Below are 23,840 nucleotides of genomic sequence, written 5' to 3'. Positions count from 1 at the left end.
AACACAACATGGAAATGAAAGGTTAATACTAGAGCAAACCCAAATAGAAAAAGTAAAGACATACAAATATCTGGGAACCTGGGTTGATGACAAAAATGACCAAAGCAAAGAAATTAAAGTCCGAATTGAAACTGCAAGGCAAGCATTTATAAAAATGAAGACACTGCTTACAAACAAAGATCTTCAGTTGCCTCTCAGATTGAGGGCTCTAAGATGCTACATATTTTCTATTTTACTATACGGAATGGAAGCTTGGACATTGAAAAGGCAACATATAAGAAAAATAGTAGCGTTCGAAATGTGGTGTTACAGAAGAATGTTGAAAATTCAGTGGGTTCAAAGGATTACCAATGTTGAAGTGCTACGACGTTTAAATAAGGAGTTAGAAATTATGAACAGTATAAAAACAAGAAAACTAGAATATTTGGGTCACATTACCAGAGGAGAGAAATATGAGCTGCTGAGAGTTATTATGCAAGGAAGGATCCAAGGAAAAAGAAGCATAGGAAGAAGACGCATCTCCTGGCTAAGGAACCTTAGAGAATGGTTTAACTGTAGTTCATTACAACTGTTCAGAGCAGCAGCCAACAAAGTGACCATAGCCATTATGATATCCAACCTCCGCTAGGAGATGGAACTTTAAGAAGAAGAATCTCGATCATGAGCGTCACAAAAAAAAACAATAAAATCCTCTACTTTTACCCCTTATAATTACCCTCCTCTCCTACTCAGCTGCCCGCATGTGTGGGAAAGTCATGTAGAGGTACCTACCGTCATTTGAGATGGCACTCATTTGCATATTATTGTACTTGCACAGAGGTCAAAATTTGAAGTTTCTTCCTAAGCCACGCCTTCGCATCAAATATTTTTTCCGTCGACCGTCCATTTATGATCAATTTTAACACCCTCAAAATCATTGATTAATGACCCCTATTAATGAATGATTTTCTATTAATGAACGATTTCATTATAGGCAACACAACATACATTGCTTGCATAAATTAATTAAACGCTCTGTGATTGGCAGTGACCTGTGGTGTAGGCAACCAAACATATACCTATTTATATTCCCACTAAAAAATTTAAACTCAAGTAGCCGCTGTTAGTACTATCTGTCATTGTATGTCATTATTTACTTTATTGTTTAAAATTCTGTGTATTTGAAAAATCAAAAGATGAATATATCTTTATTTCTGAAACATAAGGTCGACGAAAAAGTTTTGTAACGAACTCGTGAATTAAAATGGCGATTAACAATCTCGAACATTAACGCACTCGCCCCGCTCACGCGTTAAAATATCTCAATTGTTAATCGCCCTTATTAATACACTTCTTGGTTAAATAACTATTAATACTCAGTAACAGTTTCAAATGTCACCAAACCAATCACCAACTTTAAAGGCGGTTCTTAGACAATTTCTAGATACCCCATAATATGCAAATTAGTGCATTCCCAAATGACGGGATCTCTACACGACTAATTCAACATATCCCCGTATAGTTTGTTCATATTACCGATCATAAGCAAAATCCGCCTCTAGCTCTTGGACTATTAATCATTTTTAGCCAGTCATATCTCATAGAAATTTTTTTATCGCTATTTTGTTTCTTTGCGACTTTTCTCCAAAATGCATCCTTTTAAGCAAAGAAAGTAGAAAAAAGGATGACATTTTTAAAAATATAATTTTTTCATTAATGCTCAGAAAATTATTATTGAAGTTATCACAGAAGCTTTTCTGCAAAAATCAGAATGGAGAATGCCACCTCTCGCATCCAAATATAGTCGTTTTTTCACAGATCCGCCCTAGTACAACACAGAAAGCCAGAGATCGTTTAAAATACATATTATGAATGCTGGAACTTATTTTTGTGAATTGCGGAAAAGTCAAATGCATTAATTAAATAAGTAGGCTCTGTAGCTCAGTGGTAAGAGCGCCTACCTTTGGATCGAAAGGTCCGAATGGTCGTGAGTTCGAATCTCACCAGGGTCAGAAATTTTTCGTTTATTATAAATTAATAACTGAAAATAGTTTCTGTCCTTGTGGTATCGGTACTCACCGGAGGGATCGCAGACGTTCGGATACAATTAGCGTCTCTTTGGCAAAGACAATGACGTCGACTTTGCAAAGTAACAAGACACTTAATCAACACACACACTACACATGACACTAGGTACCTAACTTCAAAAACTCACCGTACCTACCAGTAGCGTACTGATAGATCAGCGGGCCCTGGTTCCAGTTGGGATGCGGGCCCGCCCGCCCAATAAAAACACACGTCGTATATCAAAAGTTTTTAATAAACATTAAATGTAAATCATAATATATCATATCAAGTGATCCCTATTGTGCCGATGTGCGTTTTTGCCCTCGGGGTGAGTGCCCGATGTGAGTGAAAAACATACGTTCACGATAAGTCCGGAATTGGATAAACTGACTAATTCTAAGCAACTCTAGTTCTATAGTTTTTTCAGTAAGTCAATACTTTTTGAGTTATTTGTGAGTGAATATGTTCATTTTTCAACAAAAAAAAAACACGTTTTGGGACGGTTTTTCGCAAATAACTCAAAAGTAAGTATTTTATCAAAAAAAATATTTGTAGTAAAAATATAGCCTATAGAAAACTGAAAAAAAAAAGGTGTATATACAAAGTCTGTAAGTAGACCCAGGAGAAGCAGAGTTGTAGGCAATGAAAAGTAGGTTCTTATTCGTCAAATTCCAAATCGGATATTTCAACGTGAACTTTTTGTTTTCCTGAATACAAAAATTGGTTTTATAAGATATGGCTGTTCAAAATTTGCATACACTCGTGATTAGTGACTCGTCTAAGCCCATTTAACTACAGCCTTTTCAAAAATAAACACTTTGAACCAACGAATCTTACATATCTTATAAACAATACATAAGTAAAGTAATTTGTGAAGCAATAACGATTAATTTCATTTCGGATAATCATTAGAGGGTGATTTTCACGATTTTTGTTTACCAACCAAAAAAAGATATCTATATAGGTACCAACATTATTTTGATCGTAACTTAATTACTTTTGATGTTAAATACTTTTTTACAAAACAATAGACTATGAAAACAGTTAATTTTTTTCCTATCGTTTTTCATACTGACATGACTGATCAATTTACGCCAGCCGTTTTTATAAATAATGAAACTCAAAAATTTTTTACATCTAAATCTCCAGTACTCCAGTCATTATTAAAAACCTTAATATCAGAAAACTAAAACAGGTTTTAAAAAATAAACATTGGAATGAAAATGTCAATAAAATAGATTCCTAAATTGCATAAGATACATTTATAAGTAAGTTAAATAATTAGATACAAGCAGAGCGGGCCCCTGCGTGGCTCGGGCCCTGGTTCCGCGGAACCATGCTCAGTACGCCACTGGTACCTACCATGCAAATGGCCATTAGTTGTCGAGGCATTAGCTAAATAAAAAAAAATTAAATAAGTAAACTTTAAATAAACTTTAATTTCATATGCTTTTGTTACTTATTTTACAATACAGTCGAACCCGCTTAATGGAATAGCCTTCTTGCAGAGCAAAAGTATTCCTATAACCGGGATGTTCTAATAACCCATCATTGGTGGCTAGTAAAAACGTTTTGGGACCTCAAATTTCTATATCTTAAAACGGGATATTCCTATTCTAATAAGCGGGTTCGACTGTATAACTAAAAAGATTCCAAAATATTCATAACATTATTGTTACAGGAGGTGCTTAGAACACTTCAATCCAATAAAGATGAACCGCTGTCACGTAGTGTTGGTCCAGGTCCATTTCCAAGAACCGAAGACAATTTATATTGCGATGGCGTGCAACTTAGGCCACCCAGGACAGATGGCTTAAGGCAGTCACAAACCATAGGCTGTGATCCCAGAAGGTAAACTCTTTTACTATAAATCTGAAATATTAGTCCAGTCGGGATTGTGATTTGAAGGGGAACCATTTCTGCTAAATATCTCCGCAATTTACAACTTTTCATAAAAAATGGTAAGAACTGAAATTGTTGCAAATGCGATACCACAAATCTTCGAGGGTATACCGATGAGGACAGTTTCTGCATGTAAGATGTTTCATTTCTGTGTTTCTCCACAGTCACAGTTCACATCATCTTGGTCTATTTTCCTCCATTTTACCATGTTTGATTTTACTGGAGCGACCCCCGTTCTTATCCTATTCATAGTTTTCCACGTTTTAAAGTCTAAAGATTGGCCGGTTCATTGAACCTGGGGAAGAGGAAAATACTCAGGAGGTTCATCCTGCACTATTCCAAGGAAGCGTTTCCTGGAAATTAGTCGCTTTCGTGGTGTTCGAGCCTTGTATAGGGAATACCGCTCGTCCGCGATCTATTTAATTTTTTTTATGTGCTCTACAACGCCTCTGCGTGTTAAAGGTTCTGCAAAGCCCGCTGCTTTATATAGCAGTTGATTTGAGAGTAGCGTTGATTTCATACACCCCGTTACTATCTTACATGTCTCATTTAGCGCAGTATCAAATTTTGTGGGGGCAGGTCTGCCCCAAACCCAAACGGGGCACGCATATTCAGCTGTTAAAGAACATAGTGCCTGTGCCGTTGTTACTAAGGCTACGGCTCCACGGGCGCAAAATTGACGCTAGCAGTAGCGGTAAAATTACGGCAGCAGCACAGCTGTAAAATCTTAGCTCCACGAGAACGACAATTTACAACATGCCTAGCGCCGCATCTTCGTTTGTAGTGGCTTCATGCAGGGTCGGCGATAACGGGCTTGCAATGGATCACAGATCACCTACCTCCTCTAGATGTTTCACGATAACGCTTTGGTTAAATATGAAAAACAGCGCTCCATGCCGCTTGTATCGGAACTAATGCAAGCGGGAATTTCAAAATGTAATTTTGGTGGGAAGAAAATGTTAGGTTAAAATATTTGTATAGTTGAGAAAAAAAATAATTTGGTTTTAAAATATGCAAATTATTTTTAATTTCAAATATACAAAATACCATTTGGGAAAAAATAAGACATGACAATGTATTTTTATTTATTTATTTAATACCAGCAAAACCACTTTGTATATACTTTTTTACAAATCGTATCTTTACAAATGAAATTATTAATAGTTATCTTCCAAATTGAGTTCCAAATACTTCTACAAAAGGGTATCTCAAATGATTGAAACCTGTGTGCATCTCTACTTGTTGAAGGACTTTCAACTAAAACAAAAAATTAATATAATTGATTTGATAATAACCATATTCATTTCACGTAAAATAATTTTTATTAATTATATATTTTCAGTAGGGGTTACTTACTTGGTGTTACATTCGTTTGCTTCCCTACACCACTAACTGTGTTACTTGTTCTCTAATAACAAATACTTGTTGAACTCACCATGCAAATGTAAGGTAGGAATTTTATCTTCCTAGGGATCTTCAAATCACATTAGTTTTGTTTCAAAAACTGTATTTGAATCCATTTTATCTAAATAAGGATTTTTTATTATTGCTAACAATCAGATAAACATTTACTGACATAAAGATAAAGGCATACTGACAATGATGACAATTGACAAATTATAATGACACTCAGACTCAGTGATATAGAAGAAATCTTCACTCCAGGTGCATGGCGACATCTCAAAAAACGTATCATTACTAAAAATGACATTTAGTTTAGGATGACCTTGAGATACCTGCGTGAAACATCTAAAGAAAGTTAAGTGATCTGTGCAATGGATGCAGTGCAGGCGGGCGCTCCTATTTGAGGGGTTTTGTCATCATGCCGTCATTTTTTAAAGATTTGTGAAAACGACATTTGAAGCCATTCAACACAATCAATTGTTTTCTTTTTTCACTAAGAACAACTTTCACAGAATTCATTTTGGCAATCAACTCAAACCGTATCGTATACAGATAGATCGCGGATCGAGACCCTATAGTGTTACCCTTCCTTATTATTAACTTATTTATTTTTAGCATGTAGGCAAAACGCTCGGACAGGTCGATTTTTAAAATAATCATAGTATATTATAGCATCAATGTTTCGAACTTTACGCGATCCCTCTTAAGGTGACAGGCGTAAATTTGATTTTTTTAAATGGGAAAGTACATCATGTGACACCTCATTTAAAAGCTTTTCAAATACTGATTACAAAAATGTATAATGCTTTAATCCTTTTTGAAAGCGTAGGTCCAAATTTCGATTGAATTCTTTTTAAATGCATTCATTTTTTTCGAATCCTGAGAAGACTAATAAGTATTTTTGAAAAATTTAAACGCAGAATTAAATATTACAGTATTATCGAGGGTCAAAAGCCCCTGAGAAATTATATAATGTTTATTTTAATAAGTCACAGGGGTGAAAAAAGAGAAAAGATAGTTTGTTTTTTAATTACAAATATATCATTCAACTGAAACTTCTTGTTTATTCTAAGGAATTTCAGCCCTTCGTATTAATGTAATCTTTCATCCTGCGTTTAAATTTTTCAAAAATACTTATTAGTTTTCTCAGGATTTGAAAAAAAAAATGAATGCGTTTAAAAAGGCTTCGATCGATATTTTGCGCCTACGGTCTCAAATAGGATTAAAGTATTAAAAAACTCATACAGAAGTAAAAACTTCAACTTGTATTCTGGTATAAAATACAAGTTGAAGTTTTTACTTCTGTATGAGTTTTTTAAACTATGGTATACAGCCAACTATTGGGTTTTTCCCATTGATTTTAGATTAAAGTATTATCCATTTTTGTAATCAGTATTTCAAAAGCTTTTAAATGAGGTGTCACATGATGTACTTTCCCATTTAAAAAAATCAAAGTTATGCCTGTCACTTGAAGAGGGATCGCGTAAAGTTCGAAACATTGATGCTATAATATACTATGATTATTTTAAAAATCGACCTGTCCCAGCGTTTTGCTTATGTGCTAAAATAAATAAGTTAATAAGGGGGGTAACACTTATTCCAGCGCACTGTATGTATTACATTTTATATTTGATTATCATAAATGCATAACCAATAAAATATTTACAAATTAAAAGCTATTAAAAGGTAATTAGAAGGATTACGATGCCCGGGATTCAATTCGACCATCTAAATATTTTGACCCTTCTTAATTTAGATATATGGGACTCAATTTACCTACGCCCCCGTAAATTACTGTAAAAATAGGTCTGGAGTCTAGACCTATCCATCTGCGACATGACCTTGACGATGCGTCTTTTACCGATCTTGAGCGACAGTTTACAGCATCGTGGAGCCGCCCAGTATTATCGCCGTTGGTTTCATTTATCACTCTTCATTTTACCGCTACTGCTAGCGTCAATTTTGCGCCCGTGGAGCCGTAGCCTAAGGCGCCAGGACATGCATCCCATTTACTTCACGTTAGTTTTCTGAGTATGCTGTTCCTAGTTGTTACTTTCCCTCTCGTTTTTATGCAGTGTTGTCTGTAGGTGAGAGACCGGTCCAGAGTTACTCCAAGGTATAAAGGTTGGTCTTTGTGTTGTAATGTATTACCACTCCACGCAATTTGGAATTTTTGCTTGGCTTCGTTTTCGCGAATGTGGAAGGTGCAGGCTTGGGTTTTAGAAGGATTGTGTCTCAGAGAATTCTGCAGGTAATTCGCTGTCATTGTTTTTAAGGCAGTTTCAAGTTTCTCCTCCACTTCTCCAAAATTATTTCCTTGAGCACATATTGCGAGATCGTCAGCATACAGTAAGTGCTTGGTTTCAGTCGGCGCGGGTTGCTCGTTTGTATATATATTGAAAAGCATTGGTGCTAAAACACTTTCCTGTAGGAGGCCGTTCTTTTGAACTCTTCACCTACTTGCTTTGCCTGTTCCTCCTGCTGGTGACGTCAGCATCTAGGGTTGATCTTTACTGCATTTTTGGTATAGACAAGGCGAAAACGGCGGGTTCGTTGGAAAAAATATTCCCATGAGATTTTTTTGCTTAATCACATTTTTAATACACCCCAGAATAAGGTTCAAGAAGTCGCCCACGAGAAAAGTGGTCCAAATTTTTTTTTGTGGTCCAAAAATTATTATTTTTGCTCTGGACATTTTTTTTAGGGTTTTTAGACCATTCTGGACAAAAAAGGTCTCTTGTAATTTTTCTCTAAAGTTGATAGTTTTCGAGTTATAAGCAATTTAAAATTTGAAAAACGCAAAAATGACCATTTTTAAAACTTAATAACTCGGTTAAAAATTATTATTATGAAAGTCAGAAAGTGACTAAATCAAAGTTTAAAGCCCCACATGATCCTGAAGAAATTTGTGTCATTAATTTATTACTAAGCTGTTATTTTTAATTATTAACAATAAGCCGTAAGAGCGTATTGATGCGGCTGTAAATGTGAGTGCGAGTAAGATGGTACTGATTGGACTGCCGGAATGGCATCTCTCTCGCACTCACCATAGACGGCCGCCTAATACGCCTAATACGTGCTGGCGCTCATTATTATTACTTAAAAATAACAGCTTAGTAATAAAATTATTACAAAAATTTCTTCAGGATCTTGTAGGGGGGCTTTAAACTTTGATTAAGTCACTTTCTGACTTTCATAATAATAACTTTTAACCAATTTATTAAGCCTTAAAAATCGCCATTTTTCGTTTTTTTCAATTTTAAATTGTTTATAACTCGAAAACGATCAACTTTAGAGAAAAATTACAAGAGACCTTTTTTGTCCAGAATAATCCAAAAAACCAAAAAAAAATTTGTACGGGCCAAAAATATTGATTTTTGCAATTTGATTAAAAAAATTGGACCACTTTTCACGTGGACGAATTCTTGAACCTTATTCTGAGATGTCTCACGAATGTGATTATGCAAATAAAATCTCATAGGAATATTTTTTCTAACGAACTCGCCGTTTTCGCCTTGTCTAGTAGGGGACTACGAATATATGCTACTTATGCATCGATACCACAAGTGCATCGGTCTTCGAGATAGATAATTGGAAAAGTTATGGCATGTTGTATTCCCTTTTCCAGACTGAAAATATTTCGTAAGTTTGGATAATGAATTAATGCAACACCACTCGTTTTTACACAAACCTATACAATATCTCAATTTACGTCTAATTCTGTTGTTAGAAGAAAGGGGTATGTTGAGGCTGTTAATATCTCTCAAAATAAGCTGGTTGGATTGTGTAAATGTAGAAATAGTAATCGCAATGAATAAAAATGTCATTTAAGACACATATTCAAAATCCTAAAATTGAATTATAAATCAGTTTTACAAACATTTATGTAAGGCCGAGAAAAACACACACTACACTCCTTCGTTATTATTTGTTACCAAGTGTAATTGGTGTAACGATTAGTCAGTGAATTACATTTATTTCAATAATTGTTTTCTATTATTTAAGATTTGAAGTCATCGTAGTAATTTACATAATTTTTTGTTAATAATAAATAAATTAGTTCATATTGAGTATGCTACTAGATTTATAAATTAATAGTAATTATGTGCCTCATTTAAAAACAAGAGATTATCTCGATGAATCATAGAATCGGTTTGTTATTATCTAACAATCCCTTAATAATTTACGATGCATTAGAAGTGAGCGTGTAACGTTAGAACTGTCACAGAGAGTTGGGAGTTATTGTAGAAAAATACCTAAAACTCCCAACTAACTAGGGAAGCCCACGGCTTACGCTTCGCCTAGCTCAGTCTCTCAGATGTAAGTCCTAGTCTATGTAAGAGCTAGAGCCGAAAAAGCATCGTCATAAGTAATATGGAGTTTGGCATGTGAAATGTGTCTATTGTATATTGATAATTATGACCCCTTTCAGGCTGACACCTCAGTGGATACTTCTTCTTGACTGGCTTTACAACTCGGGGTGAGTCTTCGTCGCATCCACTATGGCCCTCCATCGTCTGCGATCTTGCGCTTCGATTTGCCATTGTTGTACCCCAATCCTAGATAGATCGGTTTCAACATCATCCTTCCATCTTTTTCTGGGACGGCCCACTGATCTTCTACCGTCTGGTCTCTCGAAGAACACTGTCTTTAGCACTCTGTCTTCCTCTGATCTTACTACATGACCTGCCCATCTTATCCGATTAGCTTTTATATGTCTGACGATGTTTTCAGTACCATATAGAGTCACCAATTCAGCATTGCGGCGCCTTCTCCACTCTCCTGTCAATTCATCTCTTTGAGGACCAAATATCATTCTGAGGACTTTTCTTTCAAATATCAGCAATTTATTTATTTCTCGCTGATGTAGAGTCCATGTTTCACTCCCATATGTAACAACTGGGCGAATAATTGACATGTACAGTCTTAATTTAGATTGTCTTTTCAGCAGCTTAGATCTTAATAATGATGATAGGGAGTATAATGCTCTATTTCCCGCAGCTGATACAGCTATACAGTGGATACAGGAAGTGGGAATAAGGGATGAAAGGGGAAAGTTAGTGCAGTCAATAAAGGTTTTCTCCTCCTGTTCTGTTAAACCTCTTTGTTCTTTTTATCATCCGTAACTTCACACATGTGCCCTTAAATACGCTATTGTATAGGTACTTGCTACTGTCATTTCGGAGTCGGCGTTTGTATTGAATATAATAATATATTGTAACGAAAGAGTTTCGAATCGGCGCAATAAACAGTCCCCGGCTTGGGAGAATTCCAACCGTCGGAATAACAGTAGCCGTTACGTCACAGAAGCGACGGCGCTGTGAGCGAAGATCTCCAGAATATTCATTAGGCCGAGGGATATGTAGACATTTCGAGAACAGGACCTATTGGCTATTTAAGCGGAGCGCGCTGTTATTAGAGTTTAGTTTTAAGCTAAAATTCGTAAAGTAAACTTGTATAAATAAATAATAAAGTCGTAAATAAATACCCGAACGCTCGTTTTTGTTACAGTGGTGTCGGTGTTCGGTAAAATACAGTAAACTTAGTGCGATATAAATAAGTGAATTCGGAAAGACTTTAAAAGACTTTTGGACTTTATTCGTCGGGAATAGTTACAAGTGCGTTGATTGTTCGGTATTCGGAAAGACTTTTAAAAGACATTTTGAAAAGTACGTGCGTGCCGACCAAAGATGCTGCTACAAGAACTTTCCGTAAAACAGCTCCGTGAGCAGCTAGAGCAACGGGATGAAGACAGCAGTGGGTGCAAGATAGTCCTACAAGCACGACTCAAGGATGTCCTCACGAAGAACGGAGATGACCCAGAGACGTTCCACTTCCAGTCAGCAGAACAAGTAATATTATCGAAATTAAAAACTGTTTCTGAAACGATCGATGAAACTTCTAGAAAGAACAATGAGAAACTTGAAGAAGTTTGTAAACAGAACAACGAAAAACTTGAGGAAGTTAGTAGACAGAACAACGAGAAATTCGAAAGTGTTTCTCAAAAGATCGATGAAACTTCTAGAAAATTCGAAAGTGTTTCTCAAAAGATCGATGAAACTTCTAGAAAATTCGAAAGTGTGTCTCAAGTAATTAAAGACGTTTGTAGACAGAACGAGGAGAAATTTGAAGAAGTTTCTAGAACATTCGATAAGATGCAGAAAAGTGTAGAGACCGTAGAAGAAAAGATCAAACAACTACAGAGCATGATAACCGATACAAAAGTACAACCATCAGTTAATGCAGCAGCGTTAGATCCTGTAGTGAAAGATGAACTACCGAGAGACGAAGCGTCGCATAATATGAGATTCAAATTACCACCATTCGATGGAAAGTCCTCTTGGTCCATATATCTTAGACAGTTTGAAGCTATTGCGACCGCCAATCATTGGACCGAACAAGAAAAGGCTGTTTCATTGACTGCTGCTTTACGAGGTGATGCTGCAGATATATTAAGATCAATTCCTAAAGGTCAAGAAAAATGTTACCAGTCCTTGTTCACTCGTCTAGAAAAACGATATGGAGATGCCCATCTACAACAAGTATACAAAGCACAACTGCGAAGTAGAAGTCAACGAGCAAGTGAGAATCTGCAAGAATTTGAAGCAGATGTGGCTCGTGTGGTGAGGTTGGCTTATCCAGAGGTGCCAGACAGCGTTTTAGAAGAAATCGCAGTAGACACCTTCGTCAATGGGCTGAAAGATAGTGAACTACAGAAAGCTACAGAAAGACCGAAAGTTTTAGATGAAGCACTTGCAATTGCCTTGGAAAACGAAGCAGCTAGCCAAGCTTCAGGAAACAATCGAGTAATAACCGTGGAAAAAGGCAATAAGAGAAAAGATGAACGTTTGGTGGAAATGGTACGGAGGGTGATTCGTGACACGATGCCGAAGAGACGCATGAAGAGGGCTGGAAGAGTTGGTGCAAATACAGATGCTTCCTCGATACGGCCATGCGGTGAAAGTTGTAATCACCCGCTTAAAGCAGATGAACAGCTTTGCCCTGTGAGACGAACTACCGTCGTTAATGAGCAATGGCAGCCCCAACAGTTACAAGACGCCCAAGAAGACGATCCATGTATAAAAAGAGTATTGGATTGGATGCGGCAAGGTGAGAGACCTAGTTGGCAAAACATTAGTGCATGTAGTCCGGAAGTCAAGGCCTACTGGAGCCAATGGAATTGCCTGATACTAAAAGATGATCTTCTGTACAGAACCTTTGAGAACGATGATGGTACAGAATCTAAGCTTCAGTTGATTGTACCTAAAAGTAAAGTGTCAGAAGTATTGCGTCAGTTGCATGACGGTACATCAGGTGGACACTTTGGTATTACGAAGACTCTGCAAAAGGTTCGAGAACGGTTCTATTGGGTGAACTGTAAAGATGATGTAAGAAGATGGTGCCGGAAATGTGAACTGTGTGCATCCGGTAATGGTCCAGTTGGTAAAAAGAGAGCACCCATGAGACAGTATAATGTTGGCAGTCCTATGGAAAGAGTAGCAATCGACATTGCAGGCCCATTTCCAGAAACTGATGCTGGAAATAAATACATCCTGGTAGCCATGGATTATTTTACGAAATGGACCGAGGCCTATGCATTACCGAATCAAGAAGCTGCTACCGTTGCAGAGGTACTTGTTAAAGAATTCTTCAGCCGATTTGGTGTTCCCTTGGAGATCCACTCCGACCAAGGGCGAAACTTTGAGTCAGCTCTTTTCCAAAACGTTTGTAAATTGATTGGTGCCAATAAGACCAGAACAACACCCCTGCATCAGATGGGATGGTCGAGAGGATGAACCGAACGATGGGTAAACACTTGTCCAAAGTTGTATCTGAACATTAGCGAGATTGGGACCAACACATTCATTTATTCCTGATGGCCTACCGCTCGGCCGTAAATGAAACTACAGGTCAAACACCAACCTGCCTGATGTTGGGTCGTGAAGTTCGTTTACCCTGCGACCTAGAGTTTGGCTGCAGACCTTCCGAGGAACATGTTGCAGGCGAAGAATACGTCGACCGCCTGAAGTTACGAATGAACAACATTCATGAACTTGCCCGACAACACATCCAGATAGCCAGTGACAGAATGAAAGATCAATATGATTCTCGATGCAAGAATGAAAGCTTCGAAGTAGGTGATCTTGTCTGGCTTTATAATCCATAACGTCGTCGCGGCTTGTGTCCTAAACTGCAAAGACAATGGGAAGGTCCGTATGAAGTTAAGAAGAAAATAAATGACGTAATATACAGAATTAAGAAGTTGCCAAACGGTAAACCAAAAGTTATTCACATAAATCGTCTTGCACCATATGCTGGCTCAAATGAAACAGAAGAAGCCCGAGTCCTCCAACAGGAGATGAAAGACGCCGCACAGCCAAGTTTTAATCAATTTATGTCAAATTACGCAGCGAGAAAGAGTGCTAGATTCGGCGTGACCACAGAAGTTCAGCAAGATCTGTTTGGTGTTCCAGAAAACGTCTCTCTAGCCCACTGTGTTGCCCAAGACCTCGAGATGACTAAAGGCATCTCGTCCGTATTCAATAGAAAGTTCGGCCGCCTGGACGAGTTAAGAAATCAACAACCTAAAATTGGAAGAGTACTGCGATTGGAAGATGGTCCTCGATCTTTGCTGTATATGGTGACCAGGAAGTCTTATACGGACACGCCAAGCTACGAGAACATATGGCGTGCTCTAACTAATTTGAAGAAAATCGTGTGTAATTATGACATCAAAGATTTGGCTTTACCAAAAATAGGCCATGCAGTAGAAAATCTGGATTGGAAGATTGTGAGAAGTATGCTTGAAGTGGTATTCAGAGAAACTGGCGTACGAATTACTGTGTGTTGCATGAAGCCGAAAATGTCGGATCCTTCAAAGACAGTAGACTGTTATTTCTTCTTGAAGGGTGTATGCAAAGCTGGAGAGTCGTGTAGATTCCGCCATCCTGGGCCTTCATCTAGAGTTGCTGATCGGGACGCTCAGATCTTAAGAGGGGAGCAGTGTAACGAAAGAGTTTCGAATCGGCGCAATAAACAGTCCCCGGCTTGGGAGAATTCCAACCGTCGGAATAACAGTAGCCGTGACGTCACAGAAGCGATGGCGGTGTGAGCGAAGATCTCCAGAATATTCATTAGGCCGAGGGATATGTAGACATTTCGAGAACAGGACCTATTGGCTATTTAAGCGGAGCGCGCTGTTATTAGAGTTTAGTTTTGAGCTAAAATTTGTAAAGTAAACTTGTATAAATAAATAATAAAGTCGTAAATAAATACCCGAACGCTCGTTTTTGTTACAATATTATGTACTCCACAAAATATAACTGTTTTCAACATGGCAACAGAATACACTTGCGTGCATGGAACGAAAAATCCGAAAGGTCGTGAGTTCGAATCTCACCACGGTCAGAAATTTTTCGTTTATTATAAATTAATAAATGAAAATAATTTCTGTCCTTGTGGGATCGGTACTCACCGGAGGGACCGCAGACGTTCGGATACAATTAGCGTCTCTTTGCAAAGACAATGACGTCGACTTTGTAAAGTAACAAGACACTTACTCAACACACACTGTGTGTGACACTACACATGACACTAAGCACCTAATTGTAAAAATTTACCGTACCTACTATGCCAATGGCCATTCGTTGTCGAGGCATTAGCTAAATAAAAAAATTATACAATTGATACAGATACTGCTGTGAAATTAATTAGTGTAAAACCATTGAAAACTGCGAAAGAAAATCCACGAGGAAAATAAACTTCCTGGCAGTTGGCCATTGAAATCCAATATGTGAGGTTTTCTCCAAAAAAAATTCCAACCGCGTGGGAAGAGTCCTTTGTTGCCCTGGGTAACATCCAGGCATATTTTTAAAATCAGATGATCTTTATATAAATATGTAAAACAACCATATAATTTACATTTAAAGGGTTTTTACCCAATACATTTTGGTGGCTCAGGCATGCAATTTTTGGCTTTTAAACACTGATGATGGATTCCTTAATCCGAAAACATTTTGTATTGTGACCCTTATTTAGGGTATTTTAATATATACCTTTTACAAAAAACTTGGCATTTTTGCGAAAGAAAAATTAAATATTATTAAAAATTAAAATTAAAATTTAATATTTTAATTATAATCCTAACTTCACAGATATGAATTATTTATGAGAAACCGCTTTACACCATGCATTTGTTTCACGAAAAATTCAAATCTTTGATATTTAATAACTCAAAAAGTATTGATTTATTTTTATAACTTGATATAACAATGTGGGGTTACCCCACATTTTAATACCCCCAATTTGTGGGGTTATTTTTGATAAAATGGTTTTCACCCCCCGAGAAGGGATGGTATCGACCCCCAGGGTAAAAGTGCAAGTTGGCACCAAATCAGTTTTGTTTCTTGAGGTATGCTCTAACTAGTCACCAATTTTAATGCAAATCGATGGAGGTTTAATAAAATAGGAGGTGAAAACCTTTAATCACTGAACTAACTTTTCCCTTTCATCCCTTATTGCTACTTCCTGTATCCCCTGAGGTGTCAGCCTGAAAGGGGTCATAATTTTCAATATTCAATGGACACATTTCACAGGAAAAACTCCATATTACTTATGACGATGATTTTTCGGCTCTAGCTCTCCGTCTATTCGTCTTGTAATCGAAAATATGAACAATGGAAATTTAAAATCGGACAAATAAAACATTAATATAACTAAGCATATTTATTTACCATCAAAAAAGTTAAGTAATGATTTTTGATATCTGCAAGCAAACCTGCAGTTTTACACAAGATAGAATGATGTTGTTGGCTCCAGACGAGCTGGGTAGGCCTTACACTGATGGCCAAAATTCTGGAAACTTTACAAAAATTTTAGTTTTATTAGCAGCATTCATTTCGATGAAGCTTGTTGCATTCGATTCGTAAAACCCTTAGGAAACTTTTTGAACTAAAGTGATGAAGACGAAATGAAAATTGCATTAATGAACAAATAAAAATGAATTTTCCGAAATGCATTTCGAAGTGTTGAAAAATGATAAATTTGCAATTCGGAAATAATTGACATAAATGAGTTCAATATTACTACTCGGAGGTTTTTGGGTTCTCGAATATTTATTTCCGAATTACAAATTTATCATTAATTTTTCAACACTTTGAAATGCATTTTCCTTGTTCAATAATGCAATTTTCATTTCGTCATCAACTAGGAAAATGCATTTCGAAGTGCTGAAAAATGATAAATTTGTAATTCGGAAATAATTGCCATAAATGAGTTCAATATTATGGTCTCCGAGGCACCGATGTCTCCGATGATCGTCGTCATGATATTCGTGTTCAGCGAATCCAAAAACCTCCGAGTAGTATTATTGAGCTGAGCTCATTTGTGTCGTGTCAATTATTTCCGAATTACAAATTTATCATTTTTCAACACTTCGAAAAGCATTTCGGAAAATGCATTTTCCTTGTTCAATAATGCAATTTTCATTTCGTCATCATCACTTTAGCTCACAAAGTTTCCTAAGGCTTTTACGAATCGAATGCAACAAGTTTCATCGAGATGAATGTTGCTAGCAAAACTAAAATTTTTATAAAGTTTCCAGAATTTTGGCCACTAGTGTAGATGTGGACCATATTATCTTCAATCCGTTGTGGTCTTGAAGACAGCTGTACTTGTTGGTTTATTTCCACATGGCTTGTCGACGATGTAGGTTGGGATCAAATCCCTTCCAAAAAGGGGGAACAAAAATTACTTAGTTCTCAAAAATATCAATTAAATTAAATAGCAAATTGGCAAGGATCAAGTGAATAGAATTATTATTAAAATTAGTTAAATTTAATTAAAGATCTTACCGCGTATATTTAAAAATAAACGTGGCTTCTGGTATAAGTGAGGTTATAATAATATATAGGTAAATTACAATTATAAAAAATTAATGAATATTGGTTAAATATTAAATATAATGAAATCAAATATCAACGTTACTCACCCTATAATAGAAACATGAACTGAAATAGAAATAAGATATAAAAACACTCTGCCATCCGTTTTAAAGAAGGTATTGACATGACAGAATCAAGTGAAGGGAAATTTTCAACTGACAAATGAAGTGTAGCACAAAAGCATTGAAAATTAATGTGTTTGCACATAAAGCAGTCTTTGAATACAAGATAGAGATACAAGGTTTAGCTTATATAAAAAAAGACAGCTTGTTTGTTTTTCAATGTGCCTCCAGTAAGTTGTTATTCCATCGTTTTCTTGGTCTTCCCACTGATCGTCTTCCTATTGGGGAACCATCTCTCGCCGTCCTTACTACTCTATTTGTTGTCATTCGGCTTATGTGGTCGTTCCATTCTACTTGCATCTCCGTCTGTATTTCTAGCTCTGTCCCGTAATATCTAACCATCGATTTTTCGAAGGGTTTTCATCTCTGCTGTTTCTAGCATTATTTTTGTCCTTTCTGTATTAGGTCGTTTTTCTGCTGTGTATGTCATTATTGGTCTAATGACTGTTTTGTAAACTTGTATAGTTCAGTTATAAGCGAAATGAGTTCAGGATAAGTATTGTGGTAATACGCTACCTCTTTTAGTATCTGCCACAAGCAGTACCGGCGCTAGGGTATAAGGCGCCCGCCTGCAAAATAAGCATAGGCGCTCTTCGGTTTCTTTTAAATTAGTATTTTGTGTATTAGTACCGGCAGAAAAAAAGCTCATTTTGGCGCCCCCTTAAAAGGGGCGCCCACCTGCAGTGCATCCCTTGCAGGCCCGTTATCGCCGGCCCTGGCCACAAGTGTTGCCAAGTGACTACGACGAACGCTAGAGATAAAACATAAAACAAATATGTACTGGGATATTGAATTCCCCAGATTTTTATATTATTTGTCTTTTGTTCAGAAGGTGTTCTCGAGGACCTCTACCTTTGGTAAATCCAGTTTGCTCTTAGGGTATTTCTCTTTGTAAGACAGTTTTCAGTCTCTCGTTATGTGTAGCATTATTTTACTGGCATGTGAGATAAGGCATACGGTTGTAGTTGTCACATGTATGGAAGCTGTCATACATGTGACAACTAGAAGCTGTAGTCATTTTTTATGCATTGTCGTTATTGTAGATTTTGTCCAGTTGTCAGACCATTGCTTGGTATGCTATTGTTACAGAGCAAGTAGAGCAATTTTGTTCCGGTTTCTTTTGTGGCTTTGATCATTGCTGCTGTTATATCTGGACCTGGTGCTCTATTATATTTAAGTTTACTGATCGCCAGTCGTATTTAATTCTCGAGTAAGAAAATAATGTATCCATAAACTCTAACTACATTGATGTGGACATTTTGTATCAAGACCAGCTTACATTTATTGTGTAATACGGAAAACTATCTAGCAGTTTTATTTTACAATAATCTTTTACTAAAATTTGTTTATGTTACCCTTTTTTATTTTGCAGGTTTTGCAATTTTGATATTAAAGGCTGTGTGAAGATACAGTTTTCTGACGGCAAAGAAGTAAAATTAAAGAAGAGTGAATACATTCAGTTTGCCAAAAATTCAATCAGCAAATGCGATAACACGCGTTGTGAGGTAAATATATTTAACTACAGTCGGAAAAATTAAAGATTACCCATGAACGATCACATCAATCACTTATTTTGTATTTGCTGTCTTTTTCTATAACAAACGTTTGTTATTTATAGAAAAAACACAGCAAATACAAAATAAGTGATTGATGTGATCGTTCATGGGTAATCTTTCATTTTTCCGACTGCAACTCAAGCCAAATTTTTTATCTTTTATCAATAGTTTTGTAGACCGGGTAGTACCGTCGACCCCATTAGCAAAACTATTTCAATTAGCCAAACGGGTGGTGCCGTGGTCGAAAAATTGTTTAAACAATTTTTTTTTTAAACAAATTCACAAAAATAATTTTTTCATTGCGAACGATTTTTTTTAGATAATTTGGGTTATTTTGAGCAAAAAGGATCTCTTGTGATTTTTCTCTAAAATTGATTGTTTTTTTGAGATTTTTTATTTTAGCACTACCTCAGTCTCAGTTGTTAAATGTAAAATAATCTGACATTGTACGAAATAGGATATGCCTAAAATGTATATTCCTTTATTTTATAAAAGAATACCTTACATTATACCGTGCCGCTATAGCACTGGGCCTGGACTTGCCTCATGACTCACTACATCACTCTATTCTTCCCTGTTGTTGGCTAACTATGGCCACCATCGGTTTCCCAATCATCTTAGGTCAGCTTGCACGGGGTCTTCCTCTACTACTTGTTCCTCTTGGGCTACCCAGAAACACTTAAGGAATTTTCTCTTCCTCTCCTCTGGATTCACGATCTCTAGTTGGTCAATAAATTTTTCTGATATTTTTTCTCTCACACGTTCGGAGCGCTGCATCATCCTGGCTCTAATCCCATCCTTCACAGAATTGTTTTGGGTCACTACTACATCCAAGTATTTAAAACTTGTCACTCTGTCCTACCTGCCCATTTATGATGACTTCTTCATCTTATGCTTGAGCTTGCCCTTCATCAATCTCTTTTGCAGGAACTTGTTTTTTTTTTCTTTGGAAACTCAGTCTCCTTCCTCGGCATGGCTTTCCAGAGCTGTATATGGTCTTCCAAATATGGTTATTATCTGGCAAGTTGATATCATCTTCATAAGGTAGGTTTTGAGTCATTATGTTAAACGAAGTTCCACCTAGGTTATTTGGTAACCTATTTTAACCCAACTGCTTGCTAATTCAAGATCCATTTTGTGAATTTTTGTGAATGATTCGTCGGTGGTGGAGTGGTTAAATCGGAAACTATATTGATAGTCCTCAAGTAGTGCCTCTTATGGGAACGATGACCCCTTTACTCCAATCTCCTTACATCGTCCCTGTTACCCATACCTCATTTACTCTTCCCCTCCTTGTTTTAAGAGCTCGGCTGGTATGTCATCTGCTCCTGTGATTTGTGTTTTTGTAGGACTTTGATGGCTTCAGAAATCTTTTCCTTAGCTGGTATCTCTACTTCCATGTCTGTAAGATCGATTCTTTCTTTTATTATAAAATATTTACTCTTCCTGGTTTATTCTTTCTTCAGTAATTGCTTCCTCTGGTATTTGTTCCTTTATTGGTTTTTTGTTATCACGTTTAGTAAGCATTACGTCATTTTTAATGTCCTTACTATGAATTCAGGTATTCCCCACTATCATACTTTTACTCTGCGCTAAGTCAATTACTATTGGTACATTATCGTTGCTTTCAGTATGTAGACTATTTCTACCTATCATCATGGTTTGGTACTTTATCAACTTCCTGTTTTCATTCAAAACTCACATTTTATGTTGAATACAAACATAATACAACATAAAATGTAAATGATCTGTATCATAAAAACTATGCTAACAATAATTTTCAAACGGAGTATACCTAATCGGGTAGAGACTAGGGGGCCCCAATTGATCGCGTGGCCCTGGGCACGTGCCCAGTGTGCCCACTAGAGAAGAACGACTTGTACTTATCCATTATTTTGGTTCTGTTAGAGCTCCGACTCTTTCTATCCTACATCTTTCTAGTATACCCCAGAAGGTCAGTAACATTTCTTAAACTTTTAGACACCAGTGTTATTTCAAAACACAATATCGTAACAATATTTTATATTTCTTCCGTTTTGTTTTTTTTTTAGTTATTTCAATATTTTACTAATAAGTATATTTTTTTAGGTGCTGAAACCGGGTGTTGTTTTAAAAGGAATCAAACTTATTAACAAAAAAGAAGTCGAGCTAAGAGATACAAACAATCAAACATGTTTACTCCTATTTGATTCTTCAAAAGATGCAAAACAGTTTTTAGAAAGCGAAAAAGTAAGCTACTTTATCGACACTGAAAAGTCAACAATAACGAAAACGCTCCTCAAACTATTAGGTAAACGGTCTAGTCGAGAAGTACTAGAAAAGAAAGGAATATACCAAAATGAACCTATATTTGGTAACACTCTTAGAAACATTTATTCTACCGAACACGTAGTACCTAAATTTATTGTGAAAACAATGGAGTTGATTGAAAGACCAGACAACATTACAAGCTTGGGTTTGTATCGGACGTCAGGAAATTTAGCAACTATTCAAAAAATTCGCCTCGAAGTGGATAAAGGCAACTTGGATATTTTAGAACATTATACAAAAGATCCGGATGTGTTAACCGGAAGTCTAAAACTATTCTTTAGAGAATTGAAGGAACCGTTGCTATCCTGTAGAACTTGTGACAATCTGCTAGGATTTATAAGTAAGTTTTTAAATATGTTTTTTGTTTGTCTGATCAAAATGTATACAGCGCAATCAAATTTATTTATCCTTCACTTATTACTGTTTATTTTGACGATATATATGACGATTGTTGTGAAAAGTCACAACAAAATATTTCGTCGCCCAACTATAAAACTTATTAAAATATTCTTAATCATATATTCTTAGTCATAAATAACCTGGATTTAGATCGTGATATAGCACCAACCACCATTTACTGGTAATAAAGAACCTGATAGAGAAGTCTGCAGAATACAACAAACCATTGACACTGATATTCGTGGACTACGAGAAAGTATTCGATACCATAAGCCAGTACAAAATGTTAAAAGCATTGACAGAATGTCCAATAGACCATCGCTAGACTAACATGATCAAATATATCCACCAAAATGCAACGGCTAGCGTAAGACTATCTGAACACGAAACAAATAAATTCCGTAGTAATACCCGGAATTAAGCAAAAACACAATGAAAATGTTAAAAACGAAAATGGAGAACTGATGATAAACTTCTGCACGAATAACGAACTTAGAATAAACAACACATTTTTTGACCACAAAGACCAACACAAATATACATTCAATAACACCCGTGGACAAAGATCTATGATAGATTAATTATCTTGTAACCAACAGAGATATACATCCATAAAAAATAATCGACGTAAGATGCCTTAACTCAGCAGATGTAGGTAGCGACCATAGCCTAGTATTATGTAAAATAGGAATCATTCTGAAATACTTCACACCCAAGAGGGCAGCACCAACACAGACAAAAATCAAAGTCGAAGGACTAAATACGGAATCCACGGAATACTTATACAGAAAAAGAATATCAGAGAAGATTGCTGAGAATGGAATATTAGAAAACGATAACATCGATGAAAGCTGGCAAAAACTCAAAGATAACATAATCAACGCTGCAACAGAATCACTTGGAGAGAGAAAAGTAACGAATACTCACATATTAAAGAAGAAAACCCCGTGGTTTAGAGAGGAAGTGTAGATAAAATGTGAACAAAAGAAGAAAGCCTTTTTCTAAAGTGTGTTCTATTTTTTAAAATGTGAAGAAAAGTGGAAGATCAAGTGAATAGAGCAAACAGAGCCGCAGGTTGCCTGAATGACACAATATGGAGAAATAAAAATATCGGAACAGAAATGAAAGGCTGAATTTACAAAACAGCCATCAGACCAATAATGACATACGCGGCAGAAACACGACCCGACAAAGAGAGGACAAAAGATTGCTCGAAACAGCGGAAATGAAAACCCTCCGAAAAATCGATGGCAAGACTCTGTGGGACAGAGCTAGAAGTACATATATACGACGGAGATGCAAGGTGGATAACATTAATAACTGGGTAAGAAACATAATAGAATGGAATGACCACATAAGCCGAATGACAACAAATAAGGTAGTCAGAACAGTGTCATGTAAGTAGTATATTTTCATGTCTATACAAAAAGAAGAAGAAGAAGATGCAAATAATGACTAATCTTGTGCTAAATTGTAATATTGTTGTTGATTGAATGGATATTAAGCAGACTGCATCTTATAACTACTTGGGACATGAAATTCGGTTGGGAAGAGATAACCAAACGTGTGAGCTTCCACGTCGCATAGCCTGGGCAACGTTAGGTAAACTGAACTATGTATTTAACTCGGACTTACCAATGTGCCTGAAAAGGAAAATCTTTAACTAGTGTGTGTTGCCTGTATTCAGCGGAATATTAACACTCACAAAAAAGGTAGTGAACAAGATTCGTGTAACTCAGAGGGCTATAGATAGGGTTACCATTCGTCCGCACAGAAAGACATGTCCGGATTGGCGTCCGGATATGAGAAATGTCCGGATTTTTTTCTTTACTAAAAAAATGGAAAATACTAGGCCCAACGGTGGGAAATTTCATTCTGCGCAGCACCTTAGGTCTAAATTCGCCACCTCTAGCTATTGTGTGACCTTCCACATACCGCACGTCTTTCTCCACCGATTCCACGTATATCGTGCTTTCGCCAGAATGTTCTCGAGCTGGAACCGTTTGGAGCTGCTACTTGCGGTCGGTGATTAATTCTTTTGTTACAGTATGTTAACACAAAGGTGTATATGTATTTTAAACTGGCAGAGGTAGAGGTAGCAACACAGTCAAATTCACATTTTACATTTTCTACAACCCTTGGACTACCCCTGTCCGGAT

The 23,840-nt window shown here is 36.6% G+C and overlaps 1 protein-coding gene and 1 non-coding gene across 3 annotated transcripts in view; both read left to right on the top strand.

Annotated features, from left to right (window-relative positions):
* LOC114340927 (uncharacterized) overlaps positions 1–23,840 on the top strand; it is a 471,416-nt gene that overhangs the window by 390,641 nt on the left and 56,935 nt on the right. For both annotated transcript variants that reach the window (XM_050657299.1, XM_050657298.1), the window contains exons 3-5: positions 3,728–3,897; positions 18,789–18,921; positions 21,061–21,622. In XM_050657299.1, coding sequence (XP_050513256.1) covers positions 3,728–3,897; positions 18,789–18,921; positions 21,061–21,622 — 865 coding nt within the window. The remainder of the gene's footprint in view (positions 1–3,727; positions 3,898–18,788; positions 18,922–21,060; positions 21,623–23,840) is intronic.
* Trnap-ugg (transfer RNA proline (anticodon UGG)) lies at positions 1,910–1,991 on the top strand. The gene is given in 2 exon segments: positions 1,910–1,947; positions 1,953–1,991. It is a non-coding gene; the product is annotated as a tRNA-Pro (tRNA).

Source organism: Diabrotica virgifera, chromosome 7 (assembly GCF_917563875.1).
Source record: "Diabrotica virgifera virgifera chromosome 7, PGI_DIABVI_V3a".
NCBI lineage: Eukaryota > Metazoa > Arthropoda > Insecta > Coleoptera > Chrysomelidae > Diabrotica > Diabrotica virgifera.
This window is presented reverse-complemented; position numbering and strand designations above follow the sequence as displayed.